This window comes from Diceros bicornis, chromosome 2 (genome assembly GCF_020826845.1).
Source record: "Diceros bicornis minor isolate mBicDic1 chromosome 2, mDicBic1.mat.cur, whole genome shotgun sequence".
NCBI classification, from domain to species: domain Eukaryota; kingdom Metazoa; phylum Chordata; class Mammalia; order Perissodactyla; family Rhinocerotidae; genus Diceros; species Diceros bicornis.
Window position 1 is genome coordinate 666,218 of NC_080741.1, and position 26,375 is coordinate 692,592.

General features: G+C 40.9%; 1 protein-coding gene across 4 annotated transcripts in view; it reads right to left on the reverse strand.

Annotated features, from left to right (window-relative positions):
* Positions 1-2,544: 2,544 nt before the first annotated feature.
* Positions 2,545-26,375, reverse strand: part of MME (membrane metalloendopeptidase) — a 79,325-nt gene continuing 55,494 nt past the window's right edge. For 3 of the 4 annotated variants that reach the window (XM_058550598.1, XM_058550590.1, XM_058550608.1), the window contains 7 exons: positions 20,832-20,890; positions 15,370-15,489; positions 13,873-14,006; positions 13,689-13,754; positions 10,621-10,716; positions 10,202-10,278; positions 2,545-3,752 (listed from right to left, as the gene is read on the reverse strand). In XM_058550598.1, coding sequence (XP_058406581.1) covers positions 3,653-3,752; positions 10,202-10,278; positions 10,621-10,716; positions 13,689-13,754; positions 13,873-14,006; positions 15,370-15,489; positions 20,832-20,890 — 652 coding nt within the window. In that variant the 3' untranslated portion in view covers positions 2,545-3,652. The remainder of the gene's footprint in view (positions 3,753-10,201; positions 10,279-10,620; positions 10,717-13,688; positions 13,755-13,872; positions 14,007-15,369; positions 15,490-20,831; positions 20,891-26,375) is intronic. The other variant, XM_058550604.1, reaches the window with a different exon arrangement.

The window sequence follows — 26,375 nt, forward strand, 5'->3', positions numbered from 1 at the left end:
GAAATTGAAAATGATAGTAGTGTTTCTCATTGTTTTAGAGGAAATGCAAAATACAGAGGAGCTGACATTGAGACATTGTTAAAGAAAAGATTAGAATGCAGTAAACATGTGCCACCAGTCACCTGTGGCTCCTCTCTTCACCTGATCAACCAAAGTCAAGTCCCTGGTCCAGGGATGGTGCACTAAAGTCCCTGAGTCCAGGGACGGTGCACAGACACTCCTGGTTCTTGCCTAAGTCATCAGATTGTGCTTGTGACTCCCTATGGCATTTGGCAACCTTTTCACAGAACTTGTGAAAACAAATCAGATCAGAACACTATGGTACCTCTGGAAGAATGGGGTGGTGAAAACAAGAAATATTGGTAAAAGTTTATAGCATTCTTTTTTAAAATGATTCAATTTGAAGCTAGCAGAAAGTGTAGATTACAGAGGTAAAGCTTCATTTGGCCTTAACATTTTCCGAGACACAAAAGCTGTGGGCTTGCACGGGGGAGGAGGTCGGAACACAGCTGACTAGACACAAAAGCAGTAACGTGAAAAATGTTTGTGTCTGTATTGTGTTTTTGAGACTGGAACCTCACAGAACTTCTGATTTTCCATCTGTGGCAGGGTGGAGTCTTAGTTCCAAACTAACAGTTATCGTCTCCTTGGAGGACTCCATCTGTGACAACAGGAATGATAAAGGCTTTCCAGAAAACTTAACAACAGCACAGACCCAAACTCAATGACACTTTGGTCCTTGTTCTCTGAACTACGCTGGGTCTAACTGGACTCAGGTACTCACATGGGAGTCTTGAGATGACCTTTCCCAGCGGCTCTTAACTGGGGGACAGATTAAGAGGAAGGCAGCATTGGGCACCTTCTCCTTCTCTTGCTGAGAACTAGACAGACACTAATTCTCTTTACTTCAGGTGGGAACGCAGAGAACAGATTGAATGCTCAAGGTCACTTTGTCATGAGTGGAGAAGAGGATTAGAATAGGAAAGGCCTCTTCTCCCAGGGTAGGATCCTTTCCACCTTGAACCTAGACTCCACGTAGACACTGCAGCATGGAGCAGACTCTTTACCCGTGGTGTTGTCAGAACTCCTTCCCGTCTTCATCCCTTTGTGACATCAACACCCAAGGCTTGGTATTTCAGCTTCTAACCTCTTTCCTTGACCTGGATTTGGCCATGGTGAAACTGGATTTAGGTGTGAGATTACAGATAGATTTTATCTGACAAGAGTGGTTGAGAGAGACCATAAGTCCCCATACAACTCAACAACAGTGCGTGTACAATTAATGACATCTGCGTGTGTGAGTGATGGTGAGGTATTGGTAGTCCAACTTTCGTCTATCTCTTAGCTCCAGAAAATCTTATATTTCTAGAGACAGGCGATCCGGGCACTGTAGAGGTTTTTTTTCCCCAGAAAATTTCACTCCAGTTCCTCCATAGGGATGGGAGCCTGACATTTTAAAGAGCGAGCAGTGGGGGGTCTCGTGCCTTTCGTAATTTGTACCAGTCACTCTTCATCTGTGGTTCTTCAGCTGCTCTGACAGGGTGGAAATTAAATAATTCGGAGATAGTTGTTCCCTTCAGAGCTGGATGCTCCCATTGTTCCAACTACTAATATTTCTTAGGAATGCTTTAAGTTTATTTTAAGGAAACACACACATAAGTAGACTTTGAATTATCCATGATAATGGTAGTGATGATAAAGGGGGAAGAGATAAGGATATCCCTAGTTAGGTTGAAACTATATTTTCAATATTTATAATAATTTTAAAAAGGACTTGTGGAAATTAGTCCACTAAAATCTCAAGTAAAAAACGATGGTAATATGCAGCCGTGTTCATAAAAGCACTATTTGAAACAGCCCCAACCTGGAAACTTCTCAAGGTCCTGCCAACCACAGAATCACAATCAAATACAACAGTACAGATGAGGTCATGCTGCAACGCTGAGTGAAAGAAGCCAGACACACATGGATACCTGCTGACTGAGTCTTTTGACATAAAAGACAAAAACGGGCAAAGCTAATGTATGGTATTAGATGTCAGGACAGCAGTCGCCCTCGGAAAACTAAAGCGAGAGTTGGGAGAAGGGGCTTCTCGGGAGCCAGTGGTGTTCTCTTTCTCACAAGTGCTGACTGCAGGGCTGTGTTCACCTAGCTGTACACTTATGTCCATGAAGTTTTTGTATATATGTCATATTTCAGTAACAATTTATAAAAATAGGTAAATAGGCCTTTTTCAAAAGGCAGGAAAACCAACATTCATGTTTTGGATAGAAATTCCCTGACTTTCATGTTTTGTTAGAAAAAATAAGGATTTTGGAAGTGCAGCTCTTTTGTAAAATACCAAGTAATGAAATGCGCTTAACCAGCCAACAGGACAGGAAAAGTCGCAGAGATGAGCTCCTCTCAAGGACTCGACAGGCCCCTCGCAGAACTCTATCGAGTTAGAATTTTAGAAGCAGGTCCATCAGAGGCACCCAAGCCTCTCATTTCTGTTCAGAAATGCACTTTCCAAAGCTGGACGGCTGACACAACAGGCTCAGTGAGAATGGGCTCACAATTCCAATTTATTATCAAAGTATTTCCATCAGATGACAAACCTGGAAAGATAAGGAGACGCAGAGCTACACGGACGCCGTCTTCCCTTTACCATAGCCACCTGAGGGACAGCTTTAACTCTGAAAATCCTGCTTAAGCCACGATCTTACGCATCCTCCGACAACCGTCCAATGGCAATTTTTAACTCAAAGTTTGTGCTTAAAACTTTTTATCAATATGATTTATAAGTTTAAAAAGTCTCAAATCTTCATCTGTACATTACTTTACAGATCTTGGTTCATAACTATTTATCTTGGTCAGAAACTTCAATATTCAATGATTACCTATAACAACAATTAGTCATAAATGTAGTTAACAATTAAATATAAAAATTATTATTTATACATTACTACAAATCTCTTAAAAAGACCGAGCGTTGAGAGAGAGAGAACAAGAAATTGCTTAGAAAATTGCAGGAGCCTCGAGAATCTCAGTGTCAGTCAAAGGAGGAACAACAAGAAGCAGTTTTAGACACTCGTTTTAGCCTAGCCCTAAGAGCACTTAAAATGAAATGATCTCAGAGTGACCTAACTCACGATTGGCAAATTAGTTTAAAACCGCCTTAAGTCCCAAGGCCTCCATATGTATAAGAAATCTTTGGAAAAGTTTTGAAGGACCGTAAATGTTGCAAATAAAAGTAGAAATAAGGACTCAGGCAGCGTGTTTTTAACTCTCGTTACTGCTGTGCTTTTGGTGTCAACGGGATCTCCAGCCTCCTCTTTTTCCTTGTGATTAGAAATCTGGTCTGCCTCAAGGGGTCAACACTGTTTTCAAGAGAGAACCTCAAACTGGCAGATTATATGAGAAACAAAGGAACGGTCATATTATCTCTAGAGGTTAAGCCTTATTTATACAGTGACAAGTGACTGATTTGATGGACACTAGACTCCCTCCTCCCTCACGCCTTTCTTTCCAGGACAACTGACTTCCCAGCTGTGGATGCTCTCTGCTGACCACCCCTTTAGTTACAGTGACCCCCGGGCCCATTTCTCTCTAGTCGAGTTCCCCATTTCTGTGGTGTTGGGAAGTCAGCCAAGGGCTGCGTGCCTTCTGCAAGTCACCACACCCGGCATTTCTTTTCTGGGTTCATGTACGAGTCCTTGGGGCAATGGAAGGCTTCCGAAAACTCGGGGGAGTTTTGCAAAGTCCCAATAATCCTGTGAAACAAACAAACAGAAGTCCCATCAGCATCTGACACCCATGTCCACACCATGTGTGCGCTCTGTGGAACTGCTCTATGCGGGCCAAGTGAGTGAACTTGGAATTTATAGTTTAAAAGGGAAAAAAAACTGGGTAGAATGAGTCTGTTCCTTCTCATCAACAGAATTCTTAAATGGGGAAGTAACAAACTACAGGAGCTAGGAGCACAGGTTTTGAAGAGGGACTCACGGTCGGGATCCTGTTTATGAGTTGTATTTACTTAGCCTCTGTGCCTCAGTTTCCTTTTCCGTAGAATGCACATAATAATACTACCTGCATCTTAAGGTTGTCATGGGGAGTTAATTTATAAACACCCTATACGTGTCTGTAAAATAAATGAGTAATTCATATTTGCAATTAGTTATAAGAAGAGTTTGGTCAAAGAAAAAAATTATGATTTTTCACCGTATCTTGAAAGGGCTCACACAATAACTTAAATAAATTAGACTTTAAATAGATATTTGTTGACTTGATGTAACAGGGAAGATAACAATTATTTTCTTTTTTTCCGAAAGAACTCCACAGATATCAGAAACTGGATTCAGCCTGAATAACTGGAAAGGGCTGGCAAGTTGCCAATTTCCCCTTATCTCTGACCCCAGTGGGCAAAAACAGCACCATCACCCCACTATCGGCAGCAGGCAGCACTCGAGGGGAGAGGCAGGTCAGCACAGAGACGCAAAGGTGACATCCCACATCTGCCCAACAGCGCCTTCCCTCTCCTCCCCCGGGGACCGCCTGCCACACCCCCCTTGGGCTGGGGAGGTATGGGAGGCAGGCGGGCTGGGTGGCAGGAAGACTGATGTGGTGAGATCTCCACACGCGCAGAGTGCGAACAGAGCACGAATCTCAGCACTTCTCTCCCTGCAACGTTCTCCACACGGCAGTCCGCGGGATCTTTTAAAATTTAAATCAAATTCCTCAGTTCCCTACTTAAAACCTTCCAGGGGCTTGAAGGAAATTCAGCCTCCCTCCACCGCCTCCGCCGTCCTGATAGCTCCAGCCTCCCTTCCCCGCCTCCTCACTGACATCTTGTTCCTCAAGGCTCAAGCACACTGACCGACTGCCCACTCCTCAAGCTGCCGTCCGGGCCCGCTGCTCCTGCCGACCCCACTCCCTGGAAAGGCACTCCCGGTGGCTGCGGGGTTGACTCCTTCTAGGACTTCGTGCCTCTGCAGACACCTGCGGACTTCAGATGGAGCCCTCAGACTGCAAGGAAGCCAGCAGTGACCATGGCAGGCTGGAGATGGAGGTTACTCCCTAATTTCTAGGCCCGCGTGATGCTCTGGATCCCTGTGTAACCCCAGAAAGGAGGACACTGAACACTACTGGAATTGGATTTCTCACCTCCTGGCTTAGGTTGGGAGCTCAGAGCTTGAATTAATTTGATTAAAAAAAAAAATGACTTGTCCTGTCTTGCATCTGAAAGTTCAAGAACAAATTCACTTGATATCTGGTCAAAAGTGACCACATATGTAGGAATAAAGAGGTTTCCAACATCAGGGATTCCTACTGCTCTTTGGTCCGTTAGGTTCCAGGCTCATGGACTCTGAGTTAGAGAGAGCTTGATTCACTTAATCCATCCCCTTCCCACCCGAGGAAGCCCCAACGCTGGCTGAGGGATGGTCATCACGGTGGCCTGGCAGCTTCTCAAACTGAGGAGCAAGCTCCCGGAGAATGGGAAGAGCTGCTCTTTTCTGTTTTTATTTTATTAAACGCTTTCAAAGTATTGTGTCTTAGATGTAATCACACAGAGACAAGTCCTTCAGTAAAAATGTCGAAACCCATGCCGTAATTCTACATTTCTTCTAAAAACATTAAAGAAATTAAAAAACATACCTCAAAACAAGAAAGTCCCCCCCAAACACCACTGCGTTAGCAACACAGCAACACCAGCCTGACGTGCCCCTAGCTCTCCTCTCACCCGTCTCCTCTCTCCGCCCAAAGGCTTCACCCAACAGCTGATTCTGGAGAATCAGGTCCACAGTGTGCCAGGGCTCCTCGACATTCCTAGGGGTCTACTTAGTGTTTGGTTGTTTGTAACACCAAACCTTGGAGTGGATGACATACATAACCTATTTCAAAAAGTGGATACACTATCAATAAAAACGAACTCTTTCTCTAAGAGTGGGATCATAGTTCATTAATATTACATAGAATACTTACATGAATTGCATGCTATATGAAAACTATGTAGTTTTTGTGTTTGTGTTTATAATAACAGAAGATAATAAAGGCTTTATTGATGATTTCTTAAAGTGATTTACTTGAAATTTTTACTTTATTATATAAAATATTTTATTGTACTGCTGCTGTTTATTCCCTTGGCAAATCATCACTTGTATCAAAAACACCTAGAGGCAGAGGGTAGGGGAGAGGAATTGGAGGAAGGTGGTCAAAGGTACAACTTCCAGTTATTTATAAGTCCCAGGGATGTGATGGACAACACAACGACGACAGCTGACACTGCTGTATGATGTACAGGAAAGTTAAGAGAGAAAATCCTAACAGTTCTCATCACAAGGAGAACGTCTTTTTCTTTTCTTTTTATTGTATCTATATGAGAAGACGGCTGTTAGCCCAGTCTACTGTGGGAATTACTTCACAGTACATGTAAGTCAAACTATCCTGCCATACTCCTTAAACGTATACAGGGGTGTATGTCAATTATTTCTCGATAAAACTGGAAAACAAAGCCATCTAGGAGATATGGAGTTGACCATGATGTGACCAAGGATGGACTATTTCCCATAACGTATCTGACTACCCCTGCCTGCAATTAACTGGATTTTCGAATTACTGAATGAGCTTTTTGCAATCAATGAGTCCTCCAACAACCTTTTGTTACTTCTTTTAAATGAATGACTTGGCTACAAGGTTAACTAGCTTCATTCATGAATAAACTCTCCAATTTTTATTATTAATTACTGTTCATGATTCTTTTAAAGTAAGGTCACATTGATCAGCATCTGTCCCAATATAAATTCATAAGGAAATAAATGCCTGAATAGATTCCGAGGTATGAGCTAAGGATTAAAGTGCTAACAGGAAATCTACACGGCTCACCCAAATCCACGCTGATGTTCACAAAATACCAGAAGCCAATGCTAATATTCAAGGTAAATGGAGAAAACATCAGTCTTTCAAAGAAGGTTTAGCTTCAGCATGCTAAATCATGAAGTCATGAGGAATAAAATAGCCATATTACTTGAAAATGTCTACATAAAAGACTAGTCAGGAGGGTCTTTCAAAAGTATTAGAAATTAAGCTGTGGATGATTTTATTCCTGCATTATTGGAGGTGTTAGTTCTATTAAGTGCCCTTTCTTCTCACTGTCGGTCACTATCAAGCCCTTTACGCATCAGAAGCAGCACCACCACCATTTAGTTGCAGGTACACTGACATCATTCTGTCTATTTGGACTTGCTTTAAAAACTATCAGACCCTTATATACCACAAAGAAATAGTACATCTGAATAACTTTAGAAACACGTTTATAGGTTGCATAGTAAATATTATCATAACAACTGCTCCCTGAAGTGACTGGATGGCTAACAAAAACTGGATTTCCAAACAGAAGTCATTTAAATTGCCGATTCAATTTCTAGAATATCAAGGGGAAATGCTTTTGTTCTAAACACTGGTTTTAGAAGTTTATTTTAAAGCAAGTAAGACTTTAGTTAGAAAGAAGGAAACAATTACAGCTTAGACCTAACAAATGGTTTATAGGCTCAATTTAGATCCAACAAACGGTTTACAGAGTCAGCTTTATGTCAAGTATATTTTGCATTTTGTTTTTAATACTGTGGCTACATAAGCATAAGGTCACAAAATCTCCCTCCATTTTAGAAACGTGTCTACGTAAACCACTATGCACAATTTTTCAACAACAACTCAATGTCTATTAGTTCTTAAGTTTCTTTAAAAAATGTTCTACTTTGTACAGCCAGGAAGCAGCCTGTTTCCAAAACTAAATGTAACCTCAACATTTTGCCAAGGAAATCCCTCTACCTCCAGAGAAAATAATAATTTCCTTGACAAAAGGTTGGCAATCCATTTACCCTTTACAAAAACAACAACACATACTGCTCTTGTTATGAATGAAAAATACTCAAAGAGGCATCTTTTGGGCCAGAACAAAGAAAATGAAAGTTACAAATAATTTTACATATCTACAATAAAATAATACATATTTTTACAAATATAAAGTTATACATATTTATAATAAAATTGCTTTCAGTTTAAAATTGGGGGTAGAAAATGGTTACATATTTATCTATATATCATTTAGCCGGTGATCAGTTATAGATATTCTGAACTATCCAACGTAATAAACGAGCAACAGAAAGCCCTGGCTTGCCAGCTGAAATGGAATAAAGTCCAGATGCTTTATTCATAGGAATTCTTATTCTGTTCATGCTTCTCTCATCTAAAAATAATCCTAGTACTAATTTCAAACATATATATGTTAGGAGGAACCTCAGATACATTAACATTAATGCTCCCAGCAACTCTCATGATAATTTAATCCTCATTTTTTTCATCAAGAAATTGAGACACAGAGGCTAACAGCTCGTAAACGGCAGAGCCATAGGTGGAACTCAAGTGTGTCCTACTTCAAAGCTTGTGTTCATTTTTACCATATGAGCATAAGGATGCGTTTTCTGAGCTAATCGGAGTGGAGGAATGGACGGCTAAAGGCAGGCAACAGAGTTAACAGGCAAGAGACAGGACAGAAACAGACAGGAAAACCCCAATAAAAAGCCAAAATGAAAAGTCAAAAAGTATCACCATGGGTGGCTCTTCAGTGTAGGAATAAATATACACTTCCCCACTCTAGCTTTTGAGGATTTCACTAAACTAGTAAACAGTGAAACAATAACTACTAGTGATAACAATAGTCTGTCAGCCAAAAAAAAGAGTAGGTTTTGTTCAGGATACTGTGCTAATAAGGCAGGAAGGTAGAAAATGTATTTTAAACAGAGAAATTTTAATCCAGTGGTTAAGATAAAAACGTTGATACTCAAGAGACAAATTTTAGCTACCAAAAAATTAATTAATTTGCAACCCCCAGCCTCTGAGGATATCAGATGTACCAGGTATTACAATGATATTACTTATATTCACTTTGGTTTTTGTGGATAGATGCTTTAGTTCATGGCGATATGGAAGGAAGAGCCTTGGCAAATCAGATTGTTATGGTGGTTTGTATGAGCTTATAACTATTCTCTGTTATCCTCAGAATTAGATTCTTATACCCTAACTTCTGAAGACTTTAGTAAGGAAAAAGACAACTTTAAAAATTGAAACTAAAAGTTACTTGGAAAAACCATGATGGGAATCGGTCCAGGGACTTTTGTTGCTCATTACCTAAAAAGCTGCTAATTTGGATGTCCTAGCAAGACTAAATTTCCTTGGATTATACACACAGTGGGCATACAATAAACAGTGTTGAGTGAATGACTTTTGAAGGAACTGTAATGGCAAATACTAAATGATGTTCATGACAGTGATAGTAGAAAAAGTTGAGTAAATTCTTCAATTTTTAAATGTGCTATTTTGTTTCATAATAGAATGTGTTTTTTTCCCCAGGAGTGAATGATCTGGGCAGTACGTTCACATCTATTTCAGGAAAGGCTTTTAAAATTCAGCCCATTACTTCTCTTTTGTTCTCAAACTCTGTCTTCTAACCACTCTACAAAATTTTTAATTTGCTTTTCAGACGCTCTGGTTAATCAACAAATGAATGATGAAGTGTTATAGGGGAAGGGCAGCATTAGGAATTTAGTCCTGAATAGATACACAGGGAGCTAGGATTTAACATTCAGAAACTGGGTAGAGTGATTGTCTTTCAATCCAACGTTCTCTCAGATTTTCTGATTTGGGAAGGACTTTGGATATCTTCTAACTCAACCTTCCCCTCTGCAGAGCACTTTTCTCTAGCATCCTTGAAGGACTGTTCAAGGAACTCTCTCCTGGAGATTTGGGGGCGCTTTGGAGCTCTGACTATTCCATGTTGGACCACCTCCAATTACTGGAAAGTTTCCCTTTATGTTGAATGGAAATCTTTCTTTGGATCTGGGCCTCAACCTTTCACAGCCTCTTAGAAATGTCTTTGTGCTAGCTTTAAATAGAGCCACGGTTCCGAGGCGACATCTTTGTTGCATCCATCAAGCACTGAGCCTGGGTCACGCATATTCTGAGGATAAGAGAGTCAAGGCTACGCTTGTGTAAACATGACATTTACCCTGATGTGTTCTGTTGATCTCATCTGTGACCCTCAAAAGAAAAAGAGACACCAGATTTCCAAATTTCATAGAATCAGAGTTAGAAAAAGCCAATTTCCGAATTTGGAAGTAATGGAGCCAATTCTGGAGCACGTTGACTGCTGTTCAAACCCACGTACCTGAAACTGCCTGGACTGTGGACGTCTGTTTTAATGGAATTGATCGCAAACTCTGGCCTGTAGGTCCCACACCACACCTAGGGATGGGATAGAAAAGGAAACCAGTACGCTCAGGTTCAGTCAAGGATTATTTGTTTGGGCAGACTAGGGGAAAAGCAACCTTCCTATTGCAAACATTAAATTGGAATTCTGCATTCCTCAACCATTTACTCTTCAAATAATGCTCAGTGATAGGTAATCAGAAATATAATTCCCATGAATGTGATCTGACAGTCTGTCATACACAACGAAAGTTGGTCAAGTCAAATGCTCTGCCACAGTTGATTAAAACGAGAAAACTCAGCATGCAATATCTAACTTACTATGAAATTATAACTCAAAATGATTTTCATATCTGTCAATCAAGAAAGATACGATACCTGGGCAAAGTTCAAGAAGAACAGTTGTTTGTGATTTAGGTCAAGTCCAGGAAGTAATTTTTCTTCACCATTCTTTTTAATATAATTTTGATAGGCCTAGGCAGTTAATGAAATAGAAGCATGATGTTTATAATTTCTAAATTTATATATAAATCTATGCAAAAGACCATGTAACCAAGTAATTAATGTTTTATATCAGAATCATCATATTTAGATATGGCAACCTATAACTATTTCACGGATTAGAAAGAAAACTAGAATTTATTTACAAATGCCCTGACAAGAACAGGATACTGATTAACAGATGACAAGAGCCTAGCACATGTCAGATGATCAATAAATGTCAGCTGAATGAACGCATGACTTAGATAAGTGATGAAAACTGATCTAAATGTTGTTCTAGAGATGGATGGATAAGTCCAGCTCGTTGGAAGAACGGATTGCCAAGGGAGTCTGTAACTGCTGTGTCTGGCTTGGTTATTACTCTTAGCAAAATAGACACACCAAAATAGACTCGCACCAGACTTCGTTGGGTGATTCTCGTCAAAAGTCAAGGGATTCTCCTGAGATTTTTTAGAGGCCTAGTATCCTATGGTTCTAAGAATAAGAATGAGCAATTATTGTGGCCCCCTGAAGACAGGGCAAAACAGACTGAACCTCAGCTACATTAGGAATAAGAAATTTAGGTTACGTGAATGTCAGAAAATGTTCTTAATTCTAAGGATTTATGGAGACTACTGAAAAATGTAGTTTTTTTGTACCAAATATACTTAAGAGATTGACAGTCAACTTTCTGAGATGAATTACTTCCAATTTAATACAAAAGAAAGGGATCAATTAGATAAGCAGAAGGTATATTGCATATCTTCCTACTTGCCATTAGCACAGATTTATTGAGTCTCTACTCTATAAAGACACTGGGGACTTGGGGAGCCTGCTCTCTCCCGGGGAGCTCACAATCTAGCCGGGGGACAAGGCAGTAGATGTTAGGATTTCATACATAACAAAATATTTGCACAATTGTAATTTGCTTCCTTATAATAATTCTGTGCTTGTTTTAGGTGAGGACCTCCATGGAAGACCATCAACCCAGATTTTGGCCAATTTTTACAGCAGTGATTCTTAATCTGGCTGTATATTAGAAAACCATGGGAGTATTAAGAGTGCCAATGCCTTCTACTTCCAGGCAAGGTGGAGTGACAGGGACCGGATATATCCTCCCACTGAAACAACCAAAGGATGACAAAATATATAAAATGATGGTTTGCATGACAACGGACATCAGGCAAAAAGAACATCAATCTCTGTGAGACATAAACAAATAACTGGCCCAGCTTGTCGCCTTGAGTGTTTCCAGGATACAGCGCAGAGAAGGGAAACCCAGTTGGAGCCCAAGGGACTCCCTGAGTCGAGGAGAAGGAGCTGAGAGCTCAGGGACACCCAGGACAGGGCGCTGAAGTGGAGAGAGCTGCAGACAAAGGGTCTTGAGATCAGAGGCTCACTCAGGTGTCCAGCTGAGAGTGTGAGTGTGCACCTGAGCAAACGATCCACAGCCAGGCGAGGGGCCACCAAAGGATCAGAGACAAAAGCCCGGTGCTCACACAGGAGAGACTGGAAGCCCTCAGGACTCCCACGGTCGGGTCTCGTCTCAGCAGTGGGAAAAACTGTCCCTGGACTGCACACTATCCAAGTCCCACCTAACAGGCTGTAAAAGCAAGATCCAAGAGGATCAAACCACTTCTGAGGGATTTAACTGTGTCCCAGAATAAAGTTCAAGAATACTTACAGGAAAACAAAAATATCCAGCACTCAAAGAGGTAGGATGTGCCACGTCTGGCACCCAGTAAAAAAATCCCCAAGCATGCGAAGAAGCAGCAGCCCGCCTCCCCAGGACCCGGCTGGGACTCATGCTTTTGGAAACCCTGCAGCCTGCTTAATCTCCCAGGCCTCACACTCTGATCATCCCGGCCACTGCGGAGTCACAGGCCACAGCCATCTGTCCCACACTGCTCTGATGCTCCCTCTTTCCTGACCCAACCACCAAGGCTCTCCTCTTCCCCTCTCCCCAAACATTGCTATGGGGAACAAATGACCCTCATCCTCATCTACTCCATGCAACCTTTGTCTTAGAGAAGCCTGCTTCTATCTGGGGACACCTTGTCCCTTGTACGCTCTCAAGGAGACTCTGCATATTTTCCCACCTGTGGGTTACCTCAGGGTTGGAAGAAGGTCTCAAAACTACCTCACTCCTCCTTGTTGCTTCCAAGACTCGTATTCCTCCACTCTTGTGAAAATTCCTACTTTTTCTTGTGCACATGGCATCTACTAGACCAATCTTCTAACCTTTGTTCAAATCATCAGATAATGACATCTTCTATGGGAGGTTTGCAGCTGTATCTCCAGCACTGAGAACAGTGCCAAACACACAGGAAAGCCCTCGACTAGCGTTTGTGGGATGCACGAACAAGTGGACAGCTAAACGAGATTCTGAGGGGTATCCCATCGACACGCTCCTCTGGGTATAACAGTCTGGATGCCACAAGGCCACGTGCCGGCACCGCATCACTTCAGTCCCTCACGGTGTCACTGCCACTGGACTGGGCTTTCATACTACACCTGTGGTTTATGCTCACTATGGTCCCAAATGCTGCTTCCCCTGCTGTGAAACTGAAGGTCTTGTTCAGTACATTGATCGATGACTCTAAAATAAGCCTTTTCTTGGGGCATCTGTTCTAAAAAAAATCTATTTCAGAGATTATTTCTTAGAAAAATGTTGTGTCGTCTGTGGAACTCACGTCTCCTCATTTCTGTTGACGTTAACACTCCATGCTTCCTCTTCTCCTTGGCTTCCTGGAGGCTTAGACACCGCTGCTCAGCTCAGACACAGCGGTACTGCCCCTCTGGTTACCACATTTACCGTCCCCTTTCTCCTGGTGTATTTTCCATTTTCTATTCATTGTTTAATGCTTCCATTACATGTGCTTTTTGCAAAAGGCTTTAAATGAATGATTAAATGTGATAAATACATACTGCAACCACTAAAATGGGAAGAAAATGTTATCACTCACTCTGTATGCTTGGCCAATGCCTCCATTATCAGCAATGTTTTCTCCCAGGGTATTGATTCCATTGAGCTGTTAAAAAAAAGATGCTTACAGACCCTTAACTGCATTCAGATTGTTAAGAAAGCATCAATAATTCACTTAAGATTGAACATATCTAAAACTTTTCACGAGAACGCTGATGACGTACGTGCTGTCCGCCTGCCAGGTCCCAGGAGAAGTTCCCGTACTGGTACACCATGCACTGGGACTGGTCTTTAAAGTTATTTGCAGACTGCTGAGTCCACCAGTCCATGAGGTCTCCATCCTTGTTAAAATTTCTGCCTGAAATACATTTATTTCAATAAAATGGGAACTCGTTACCTCCTTCCTCATCCAGAATGGATGAAACCGGCCTGCCAGGGCCTTCTCGCGACCTGCCTCAGTATTGATCCAGACGGTCACCTGCCTGGCTCCTGACACTTCAGCCACGGCCACCAAACAAACACTCCTGAAATCACGCCTTGTTTCTATTGGACGGTTTTCACCCAAACCAAGTCTGTTTAATTTGACGTTTTGAGACTTTAAAAGGGGTGATATTTTTATTCTGGCCTTCATTTCATAGCCGCAACCCTTCATGACACATGGTGGACTCACAGTTTCCTCCTGGAGTTTTCTTGCTAACCCTCAGCTACACTGATCTTTCCCTTTCTGGAGCTACTGCAGCATTTATGTATGTCATAGATTTTAATACTTAATTTTATCATCTTTTTAATAGTTATCTATGATGTAGTGAACAAGAGAAAAGCTGTGAAGACAAACTGCCTAAGCTCACATCCTGCTGCCACCAATTCCTAGCTTCGTAACTCTGAGGAAGTTTTCTATGTGCCCCTACCTTTTTTCCATTTTACAAAAAGCAGGGGAGCGTTATTACTTTCCTGTGAAGATTCCTATGTAGTTCACTGAGTCAACAGGCATCTACTAAGTCCTTCTTAAACGCATGCTCCCCATCTCCTTTCCTTTCTCTGGCTCTCTAAGGCTGGGTCTAGTTAAGGCCTAATTATGTTCTCTCTATTGTTCTCTTCCCATTTTCTTCCACTGTGAATCAATCTTTGTCACAGCATCAACTATCACCTCCTTACATACCTCATGTCTTTACTTCTATTCATCTCAAATTTCACTGAAACTCTAAATCTGTTTGGCTACTTGGGGTAGCATACGCTCATTTAAGTGCCTCCTGCGTGCAAGGCCCTGCACTGGGCGGTAGGTATAAGATGCAAAAAGAAGCAGCAGTCCCTGACAACCTGTGTGTAAGAGACTTATGGGAACCTTCCTTTTTGATTTTATATCTGATTTTGGGACATGGACTGTGCCCTGTAAGAGTCTGGAGAGATAAGACATGAACAATCATGAAACAAGACAAAACATTATCATTGGTGTTGACAAACCTCACGGTGTCTTCTCCATGTGAATATTTGCTTTATCTCTCAGAGGGTAAAGCACACATTGCTTACCTCACTCTGGAAGAAGACCAGAAATTCCTTATCTTCTTAAGCAACAATTTAAAAGGAACACTAAGAGTGGGGTGATTATTAGGCCAATGATACATTGATGAATAAAAGTGTTTTTGTACTGACAAATTATAATACCTCTTAATCAGGTTTATTAGGGTATTTCTCAGCCAAAGGAGAGTGTCAGTGCACCTTACCATTGTCATCGAAGCCATGGGTGATTTCATGTCCTATGACCATGCCGATGCCCCCGTAGTTCAATGAGTTGGACTGCTGAGCGCTGAAGAAGGGGGGCTGCAGAATGCCAGCCGGGAAGACTGCGAGGAAAGAAGGCCGTTAGAGAGGATTTGAGGCTTTACTCTGGAGGGCGGGCCTGGGCTGTGCCTCTTGACCGCTATGCCGTTCCAGTATGTCCGCTTGAGTCAACTGTATACAAAAATCTTCCATGACAGAAACGAAAGCAGGTCTTTTTTTATCAATACAACAGAGTCCATCTTGGAGTGGTACCACGCTCCACAATTTAGAATCAAATTCACTCTACAGTCTCTACTAAGACTGCTTTCTGCTGTGAGGAGTTTAGAGCAGTGAAAATGATCATCTTTGTTCAGAAGGTCTTTTTCCCATTGTGAATATTTGGGAGAAATAGTTTATAATACACGTTGTATTTTAATATTATCTCTAACATTTATCCATCAACAACAGCTTATTAAATAAACAGAGCCACTCAATCAAAGGTGTCCTCAACCACGTCACCCTATTCTACTGCCATGGAGGCGTTTATAACTGCTGATTTCCTTCTTTACGGATGTCGTCCTTCTTTTTCTTGTCTGCCTCCCCCCAACAGCATCTCAACTATTAGCCCTTTGAGGGCAGAGATTTGTGTGTCTGTACTTACGAGCGTTTGTTTTTGAGTCCATTTGTGTTTTCAGTTCATTATCTCCAGCACCTAAAACTAGACCAGTGCCTGGAACATAACAGGCGCTTACGAAATGTGATGAATAAATGAATAATCCATGATGAATGAATAATGAATTTACTACAGTGTCCTAAAGACCGTGGTAAATAAACAAATAACATAATTTTTATACACCTACCCTGACATGTACGCTGGTGTGCTAACTTTCTACACTTAGACGTCTCACAAACTCCTTAAATTTCATGTGTCAAACATTCATACTAATCATTTTCCCCTCTATGCCATCAGGCTCCTGACTTTATTATTCCTGCTAAAGGCACTTTAAGGGTCTCAGTCGCTCAGAGTGAACATCTTCTACTCATCTCAGAGTCTTACACCGTCTACTTAGGGAAAGAGCAGGTCATGCACCTTCCTTTCAGTGGATCCTTCTGTCTGTCTCTCCCATTAGCCTTACTGCCCCCATCCGGGTTCACACTCGCATTCCTTGCCTTAAGAATTACTTAACATCCTAATTGGTCTTCCCACGTCCTATATAATCTATCCTAAGTTGAACGATCCTGTAGTCAGATCAAGTGCCACTCTCGTCATCATCACGCGCCTGCTACACGCCCTTGGATGGCTCTCACTGCTTTCTAACTAAATACGGCTTCTTCTTCCTGGCCTTCAACTCCACGGCCTCTCCTACTTCTCTGCCTCCCTCATAATTTTATCATTCATGTTTTAAAACTCCAGCATCCACTGAATAACTGAAACATTATGTTCTGTAATCGAAAAAAAATCTTTAGTATCAACACCTATTACATGCAAAGCCCCAGGCCACTGCTGTGTGGGATGCCAAGAATTCAAGAGAAGGGCCCTGGCGTTCAGAAATGTAAGATCTGTTTCTCCTTCTTTCAGGTGGAGTGAATCTGACACAGCCTTGCATGGGTTTCAGGAATAAATATTAGATATGTACAGAGGAGACTTTAAAAATATGCTGGGCAATTTAAATTCTCTCCAGACCTTTAAAAAAAATCTGGAAAGTTGTCATAACATTAAAAATGACAAAATAATACAAAAAAAATACTTTTGCCCTTGAAGAATTTTGATGAAAGTTATACCTCACATGTAGCTGCCTGAGCTATCAACAGTGCCAAGAAATTATTTTTAGCTTAAAGTATAAAAATTATGTGCAGTACTTTATTAACTTAAAGTGAACACGATCTCCCACACTATGTACTTTGATTAAAATCCACCCATTATATAAAATGCTTTTATGAAATGTGCTAGCAAGACTAAACATTAACTGTAAAGATCCTGCTGCTTTAATTATACCCTGATATGCCATTCTTCAGGCAAGTGTTAAGATTTTCATGGCTCATATTAAATACTATCTTCAAGTTCAGCTTTGCAAATTATGATTTCTCCTTCTACTCTGTCAGCTGAATCTCATGATGAGGATTTTTCCCATTCGCCTTATCACTGTTTCTAGTAGACTTCACAACTGTTGATAATAACCAACAGCTTAGTTGTGCATTCTTTATGTTCACGATTGTCAACAAGTTAGTTAATTAAATAAGTCAGTGGCCCCTGAAACAAAAGACTGTGTTTCTCCTCGTCCACCACCGCCTCGCTTCCCTGGTTTATTTTTTTAAGGCTACACAGTGATTCAATTTTAGAATCTTTGTTATAAAGCTCAAGACTGCAATCAGGTAAAATCCATCTTTGTTGGAAAAATATTAAACATTCTTTTTATACTAAATGGAATAGTAATATGTTTGCACACATTTACTCTTTTTTTCTTCAATTCTGAAAATAAGACTCCCAAGAGTAAGACAACTTTAGAAAATGTAACTATCTCAAAGTAGTCATAGACGACCCAGGCTGAATACACCAAATAATCCAGAAATTACCTAAATTGAAAAAACAATTACACTGTTAATGGAAAAAGAGAATGCAGCAGTAGTAAGACTTCCCATCTGACTTGATCATTTCCTTGGACAAGACTTTAAGGTTTAATAAGATGATGCAACAGTACCTGGATCATTTGACAAAGCATTCAGACGCAACCTTCCTACTGGCATGGAAGGTTTTTAGAGCTCCATGGGGCAAATGTGCAAGAAGAGGAACCAGTGACTGAAACACTTTCAGTATGCCTTCCTGCCCTGGAAGTTGACTTGTTTATTGATGTAAAGTGGCGGGGTGCATAAAAATTGGAATGTAGCCTACATGTGTGAGTTCTGACAAAAAGTGGTGGGAATCGAGTTAAGAAGTAGAAATTATTAATATGAATAACTCCCTACATGATAATAAAAAACGTTCTTTTTTATCATAACACAGAAAGACCAATCCCATGAGAAATTGTATGAGATCTAATTTAGGGTATTTGTGTGAGGGTGGGAGGGTCATTTACGAGATACATGTTGTTCTGTACTAGTTTTAATTGTGTAATGCACATGATACCAACTCCACTAAGATAGCGTTGCAAAAGTTACATATCTGTGTATGTATACACACACACATACACTCTTCTATCAGGAAGAAAGACGGAGATCTGGATCTTCAATTATTTTTAGTTAAGACAATCCCCATTTTAAAGATTTAAATGAATTGTCAAAGAGAAAACGTACACATGTCAAAGATTGCTCTTCTTCATGACACGTTCCCTTTCTCTGAACTGCTGTTATTATCAGACAAGCTTACAAAAAGAGGTTAATAATTTTTTGGATTTCATATTTCCACTGGATGAATTTATCTTGAGAATCTTTAAAAAGTCTTTCTTACATATTAAGAATTCTTATTACAGACAATGCTTGGTTATCCAGAGGATAATTGCCTACTTTGAGAAATGTTAGGCCACTTTTACCTTTTGCTGTGTGCTTGTTTGGTTTGAGGGTATTAAATTCAAAATGAGAACATTCCCAGGGCTTCTCTGATCAGGGAGTCTCTGATGTGGACCAAGCTTGAGCCAGCTCGAGGGATATGGGTTAATTCAGAGCCAAACAAGGTCCTGTCTTGACCTAAACTGTATGGATCTGCTCTAGGGAAGGGCTGAAGAGATGAACATGCCACAGTAGTCCTGCAGAGAGTCTGTCTGGCTCTTCTTGTTGGGATGAATCAGCACCAGGTCTGAGAGGATCCAGGCTCCTTCCTGAGCTGGATTAAAACGAAGCTCTATCCTTCAGTCTACCCTAAGGAGGGACCAAAGTCCAGGCTGCCTCGCTTTGCCTTGGGATTCCATCAAAAGTTAATGATCCTGTTTAAGTCCAAGGCTAGAATGGAACAGACCTCACAGTGACAGAGCTACTGGAGGTCAAAAAGAGGTCTTCAAAGGGAAGACATCCAGAGACAAAGGCACTTCTAAGAAAAGGTCCGAATGGTTTCTGGGAAAATTCCAAAGGATGGACTGCACAGGTTCTGAGTAGATCATTAAGCAGGCCCTGGTCTGGGTTTAGGTAATCATTTCACTAGTTGGGAAATGTATTAGCCTAGACTTTGTCCTCACTGATTTTAACCCAAGTGCGCATGCCTTACTTATTATCTACATCTTATAAAAAGACAATCTATTCTGATTACTTCATATAATTCATTTTTATTTCATGTACCAAAATAAATTCCAGATGGATTAAGGATTTAGTTCAAAAATAAAAATACTGGAAGAAAAAGTAGATATCTTCTTTAACTCTTCCTAGGCTTAAAAGCAAAGGAGAAAGGTACCATCAAACTTTAAAATAAAATAAGGGTTAAAAGTTATACTAAAGTTTATTTTTTAACCAATGGTAAAAATCTTGCAGGTTTTTCCATCATTTCTATTCTAATTAGTAACAGAATTCAAGAAAAATGAGGCTTAGGGCCAACTCAGATATAAAAAGAGTAGTCTGGGACAATGCTGAAATCACCTTCCCTCTTGATTGTCGACCACATTCAGCAGTGAAGGGCTGGATGAGCCCACCTGGAGAGCCACTGTACTGTTGTTCAGAACACATCTGGGAGTACGGCATTATTGGGTGCCTTTCTACATACTGAAAACCCTTAGAAAAAGTGGCCCCATTTATATGATACTTAAGAGAGAGTGTAAAGACGTCAAGGTCTTCCCAAGAAGAGAAAAAATATACCCTTGTTATATAAGTCATTTAGTTATCCACTACAACATTCACTCGTGTATTAATTCTATGCATATTTCTGTGATATTACTATTAGTGAACTATGACATTTTTTTCTTTTTTGATCAAAAGTGGTTAAGTAAACACAATTTCATATGGTTCAATCTCATATAACAGATTTTCAGCTTTCTGAGCCTCTTGGCGTCTTCTAGAAAAAAGATGATACTGGAGTGTCTCCACCAGAGCAAGCATACAGAATTGCCAGGAAAACTGGATCTCTGAAAAGTTGGCTCTTGGAACCTTAAACCACTAAGATGCTGATGTTTAGAAAGTCTTAAAGTCAATATAACTTTATGGAGATACAAGGGACTTTAAACAGCATTTAGAAATAAGATACTCAGACACAAGATAACCATGCAGCTGCAAATGAGAAGAACGTAAAAGAACAAAACTACTTAACGTGACTTGTGCTAATCTCAATTTTGCTATTATAGCGAAAAGAGGCAAATGGACGCATGTACTTTCACGGAGTATACTCAGTAAATCAATAACTCAGCCTGAGCTGTGCTTTTATGGGGAGTATTACAAATTGGTCAAGCAATTCACTACGGGTCAGGAACAACAGAAAAATGTTCAAGAATTATTTAGGAATGGACCTTACCTATCTGATTTCTGCCTGAAGAATAAAATGCATTGACTACAGCTGCTCCGCTTATCCACCTACAGAAAACACAAGAACTCATTACAAACGGTACTGCATTATCTGACCCAGTCTGCCCACCACAATAAAAGCATTATTAGTATTCCTAGACAAGTCTTAACTTTCTGTTTGAAATACCATCAACAAATTACAATTAGCTCACTAGGTGAGAGAGCACATTTGAAAGTATATCCACTCTTTGAAAAATCAGAATGTATTCAGGTCTGCAATCTGTTATTTCACTTGCATGAATTTTTATGGAGGCATCTCACAGTACAAAACCCATTCAAATGCATCTCTTTGGAAATGGATTAAGGTCATATTGGATTAAGGCAATGGATTAAGGTTATATTGAAATGTGTTTAGCTTTATGTTCCCATACTAGGTAACTATGCTAATAATTCTGAAGCAGCTGACAGAATATTGAGGTACAGGTTGTTAAACTTCAGATTCAAGTACATTTAAAAATTTTAAATTCCTGGTTGACAAAGAGCTTTCTGGGGAACTCAGATGTCCCTCTGGCAGGTAGTTACCTTCGGGTAACGTGCCTCCGATGATTGCCATTTAAAGTTATTTTTAAAAAATGTGACATTCCAACTAATTAAGCAAAGGTGTATTTCTGTGACCACTGTAAAATGAAATCCTGGTTTGTAAGTAGATCTGTCTGTCTGTCTGTGTATACCATGACTTAGGCTGTGTACGGAATCTAGATTTTATAAAATACAGTTCATAACTTCAGAAGATTCTAGTTTAGTTGAGAAGAGAAAGACACATAAATAACTCTGAGACTGAAGGAGAAAACGGAAAAAAACAGCTCCAGGCAACAACTCCGGGGCAGGGTAAGCGAAAGGAAGGGTGCCCATGTCCCATGCCTTTCTGCTCAGACGTCACAAAGGCTGCAGGTCAACAGCCATCAAACACTTTGTGCAATAGGAGTAACATCCACATCTTAATGGACCATCACGTCCATCCTTACACACTCACTGAAAACGGCCACATTAACTTCAGGTGACCCCCCAAAGGTTGTCACACACTCACGACAACCACAGACTCTCTAACGGCCTCACTGCATTACTCCACTTCCAGGCGGCAGGCCCTGAGGCAACTATGACCGTACTCCCGGAAGGGGTCGTCCAGGGAGGTGAAACCAGAGCCTGCTGGGCCAGGAGAGCAGGAGAGTCAGCTGCCCCCGTCAGCACTTCAGCTGCAATTTCAGCGACTATGGTGGGACGTGAGAGGTGGTCCTGTTTTGATCTCCTAAAAATAACTGAGGGAGGGCCATATGTAACAACCGTCTGATAAATTCTAGCTAAGTAAGGGTTTTATCTCCAGTAACACGACTAAGACATTCACATAAAGGATTTGGGACTATTTTTTAAATCTAGATAACAATTCTACGAATTTTTCTTTAGGAAGAAAATAAGTTTGAAGATGGAGGGAGCGGTGAATCAATGTGTTTCTTCTTTAGTTTGATGTTTGTTGTTGTTGTTTTAAATAGAGAAAAACATTCTCAAACAGGACGGTGTGACCGTTACATCAGTCCCCCGAATTTCATCATAGCTGAGTCATCCATAATTTCTTGCAGGTTGATGATTACAAGCATACAATTTATTTATTTTAATTAAACACCACTTGCTTCCCACATGATCTGTGGTGACAAAAAAACATGTATTTGTGAGCCCAGGAGAGTTAGACTAAAACTGAGAGATCAGGAACTGCATAGGACAAGTAGATTTCATTTGTGTGACCAAAAAGTATTATAATAGAAGGTATTTTTATAAATAAAAAACATGACCAGGAAAAATGATGCATTAGGACTGTGTTTACATATATTCGCACAGTTATGATGGCTCAGGTTAAGCGCGGTTCTAAGCTGTCTGGCCGGAGGGGCAGAACAGAGAATGTGCTCACCCTGCCTCTGAGGAGAGACTGTTCCCTGTGGTGACCTTAGAAAGGCACTTCTAATGTGTTCTCAACATTCTGACAGCAAATGCAGCAGTAGATTTTATACGTAAACAGCTTATAATTGTTAAAAGTTTAATTGTTAACAAGTTTCCAGGTCTCAGCTGGTTTAAGGTTCAGTTTCTCAATTACGAACTTCTGATCCAGTGATCACATACTCTGCATAGATTTTTCTTGGTAATCACACATAATGTCAAATCATCAAATCGTTTGGTTCTGGACTCAGGCACAATGCCAATACTGAAATGCAAAAGGTGCCAATCCAGAATGTTCTTCTTAACAAGTATCTTACAGAGGAAAGGAACTAGATGCATGAAACAAATGTTTCAGACAGCAACAGATCCCATCAGTACACAGGCGAAGGAAATGGGCAGCACCCATCTCCTGTTTGCTGCTTTTGTAAAAATAAATGTCATACCTTTCGTGTTAGTGCCTTCCTGCTCTTCTGTGATACGACTTTGAGGAGTGTAAGACTGCGTTTTAACGTTTGTAACTTTCCAGTAGGGAGGGTTTGACATATTAAAATGTCCACTGTGAATTATACCTTCAAAAACGGGTAGCTATTTATGACCACAGGACACTCAAGTAAAATCAGAGTTGTGGTGGTTAGGTTCACAGAGCACTAGTGTGCAGGGTTTGCCTTATCTCCCCTGAGATCTTTCACGGCGCGTCCTCTGACTACCCTGGGTAACTACCCAGATTCAAAAGCACAGGGCCTTCTGTCCCTGGGAATGATCAGAACCTGGAGTACTGTGATTGTACTGGATCCAAATGCGACCAGATCATTCCATCCTAAACAGAGCGATGATAACAGCTCCAGGCTCAGTGTCTGGTATTTGTGGTCCATCACGAAATCTCTCACTATGTTAATGGAAAAGCTCAATTAACAAAGCAAAGAAAATACCTTTCAAATTAAATGGTGATATAACAAAAACTGTAAGCTCTTTTGATTTGGAAGCACCTCGAAGTTTCAGGAGAAGCTTCCACTTATGGAACACAGTCAAATTTGACCTTGAATAGCAGCACAGAAAAGAGAAAATGCACAACAGAAGAGAAAACTAAAGGTGGCGATTCTTGCCCTAAAATAATGGAAATGCAGGTTTTCGGAAGATGCCTTTAAAGCCAGAGGCCAGACATCAGCAGCCTCCCAGAGCAGGCGTGGATCTGAGAGGTGAAGCAAGTACCACCTGCTCCTTGGTTTCTCTTCCTGCCTCCAGGGGTCTGTGTGTGCAGGTGTATGGGTGTGTGCAGGGTAAAGAGCGGGAGAGTGAGAAGTGAGAAAACTTCCGAGATGTAATTCTGTCAGGTCAACTTACTCTCGTCTGGGGCATTCAGGGACAGCGCAAGCAGCAGTGCCTCAAGGCTGAACTAACAATGGGATGGAAATAGAACCGAAATGCCCTTGAGAGGGGACCAGGTGTTTCTCTTCTCTTTGTTACCCGAGGAACCTAAGCGGCAATGAAGTGCAAGCACACGGACATCCTTTTACAGCAGGGAAGAAAAGCAGAAGTCGACAGCCTGATGTTGGAGCCTTTGGATACAATAAACCCACCGGATTGCAAAAACACCGGCAATAAAACTTCTCTTTCACTCACTCATGTGTAACTTGAAAACTTAGAACAACAAAATCGTTAATGCCCCTTTCCCTGCAAGCATTCAATTGCTCAACATCGAGTGGTCTCGAAGCAACTCCTGTGAAGTCAGCAGTACAAGACAATGGTTTCTCTGTCTTCTTCAAGTACCCCCTGGAAAGGAGAATTCTCATTTTGTAACTGCAATAACCACTGTCATTCTTTACATTTACTAATATTCTCTCATCAAGATTTCAAAGTTTTCCATATACCTTCATTATTTTCAAACCATCCATATAAGACAGATGGCACCTCCAATTTTCAGGTGTGGAAACTGAGGCACAGCATGATTATCAAACTCTTTTCCTTAATACACTTATAAACTAAGTGATATGACTGGGAGAACATGCAAACTAAGGAGAAAGACGACCTTCTCATCTTCTAATCAAAGCCCTCTCTCTAAGCTGTTGATCTGCATCCTACATAAAATTCATTACAGTGATGGATGACATGTCCTTGCCAACCTCTCCTTAAAAATGAAAGTGCTCGTTTTTAAACTGCTTTACACTTAGGGTTCCTTGTTACCCTAACAAGCTTTAGGATGCTCCCCTCTACACCACCCTGAAGTCCCATCAAGACCGACAGCAGCTGGTATTTAAGGAGTACCTAAGTTGGGTGGCGGGCACATTCACAATACACAACACAACGACCCCACAACGCAAAAGTAGATATTATCCTCCATTTATAAAGGAATCATTGAGGCTCAGAAGTCTTATGTAGGTTGTCTAAGTTCACACAGCTAATAAGTGTCATTCTGTTCATCAACGTTCAAGCTCTGGTGACACAATTACACCGTTTCTGCTTTCAAGCTGGGCTGGTCCAGCTAAATGCACTAAATGCACAGGTGCTGTGACTGAAATGTGTGTGGGGCCCAGCGCAGGCACAAGGTGGAGAGGAATGTGTAACGGGTGCTACGAGTAAGGAGGTGACGCTCTAGTTGAGACAAACCACGTGTAGGTTTCTGTCAGATGAACAGGAGCAGAAACGGTGGTCCGAGGTGAGGGAGAAGGAGGAGGAAAAGAGGGAGCAACGACTTGGAAGTAGTTCCTGTGGCTGGAGCTGTGCTGTGGGGTCCGGTGAATCTAAAGGAACTCTGGGGAGCTGCATGATATGGACAACAGGGGTACAGCAGAAGGTTTTCATCAGCAAATAACATGACTCAACTGGTGTCTTTGAAAGCTCTCCAGGGCAGGAGTAGGAGAATCAGCTGAATGTGAGATGACTGGTGATAAGATTAGGAAAAATTGTAATATCTGGTGAACAATGAGAAATGTCTGAATGAAGGCAGTGGTGATGGAGATGGTAGATGGAGGGTCCTTCTTTCCACTTCCCGCCTGTGTAATATTTAAGTAACAGCTGGTGGGTGTAAACATTTTCTTTGGATGGGAATTTGAAGTAAATATCACTGTAGATGTCAGAGATGAGAGGAAGGGATCAGTCCAGGATGATAAGATGAATCCCTGGTTTCTGTCTTGGTAGCAATAAGATGGAAATTGTTGGAAAATATGGGGAAATGGCAAATGCTGTGTTCAGAGGGAGATGGACCACCTACATGGATAAATTTCAGTAGCAGCTAGACATTCGGGTGGGGAGCTCAGCAAACAGACCTGGGCCAGACACAAATATGCAGAGGTCATAACGAATGTAGAAGATGTGAAACAGTGCACAGGTCTGCCCAGTGAGAGTATATGATGTGAGAAAGGAAAGGGCCCAGAAGCTTATTATTTGGTTAATTGACTGAATTTATTTAAATTAATTGCTGCCTTGAAAATTTAAGTCCTTATCATTTTTCTCAATATCCTACAATATAACCCTACTATAATTAATAATTTTTCTCATTTTTATCCCATCAATTTTGGGTACAGACACCTATTTTTCCTACAAGACCTTGAGAGTGAGGATCTTGAGCATC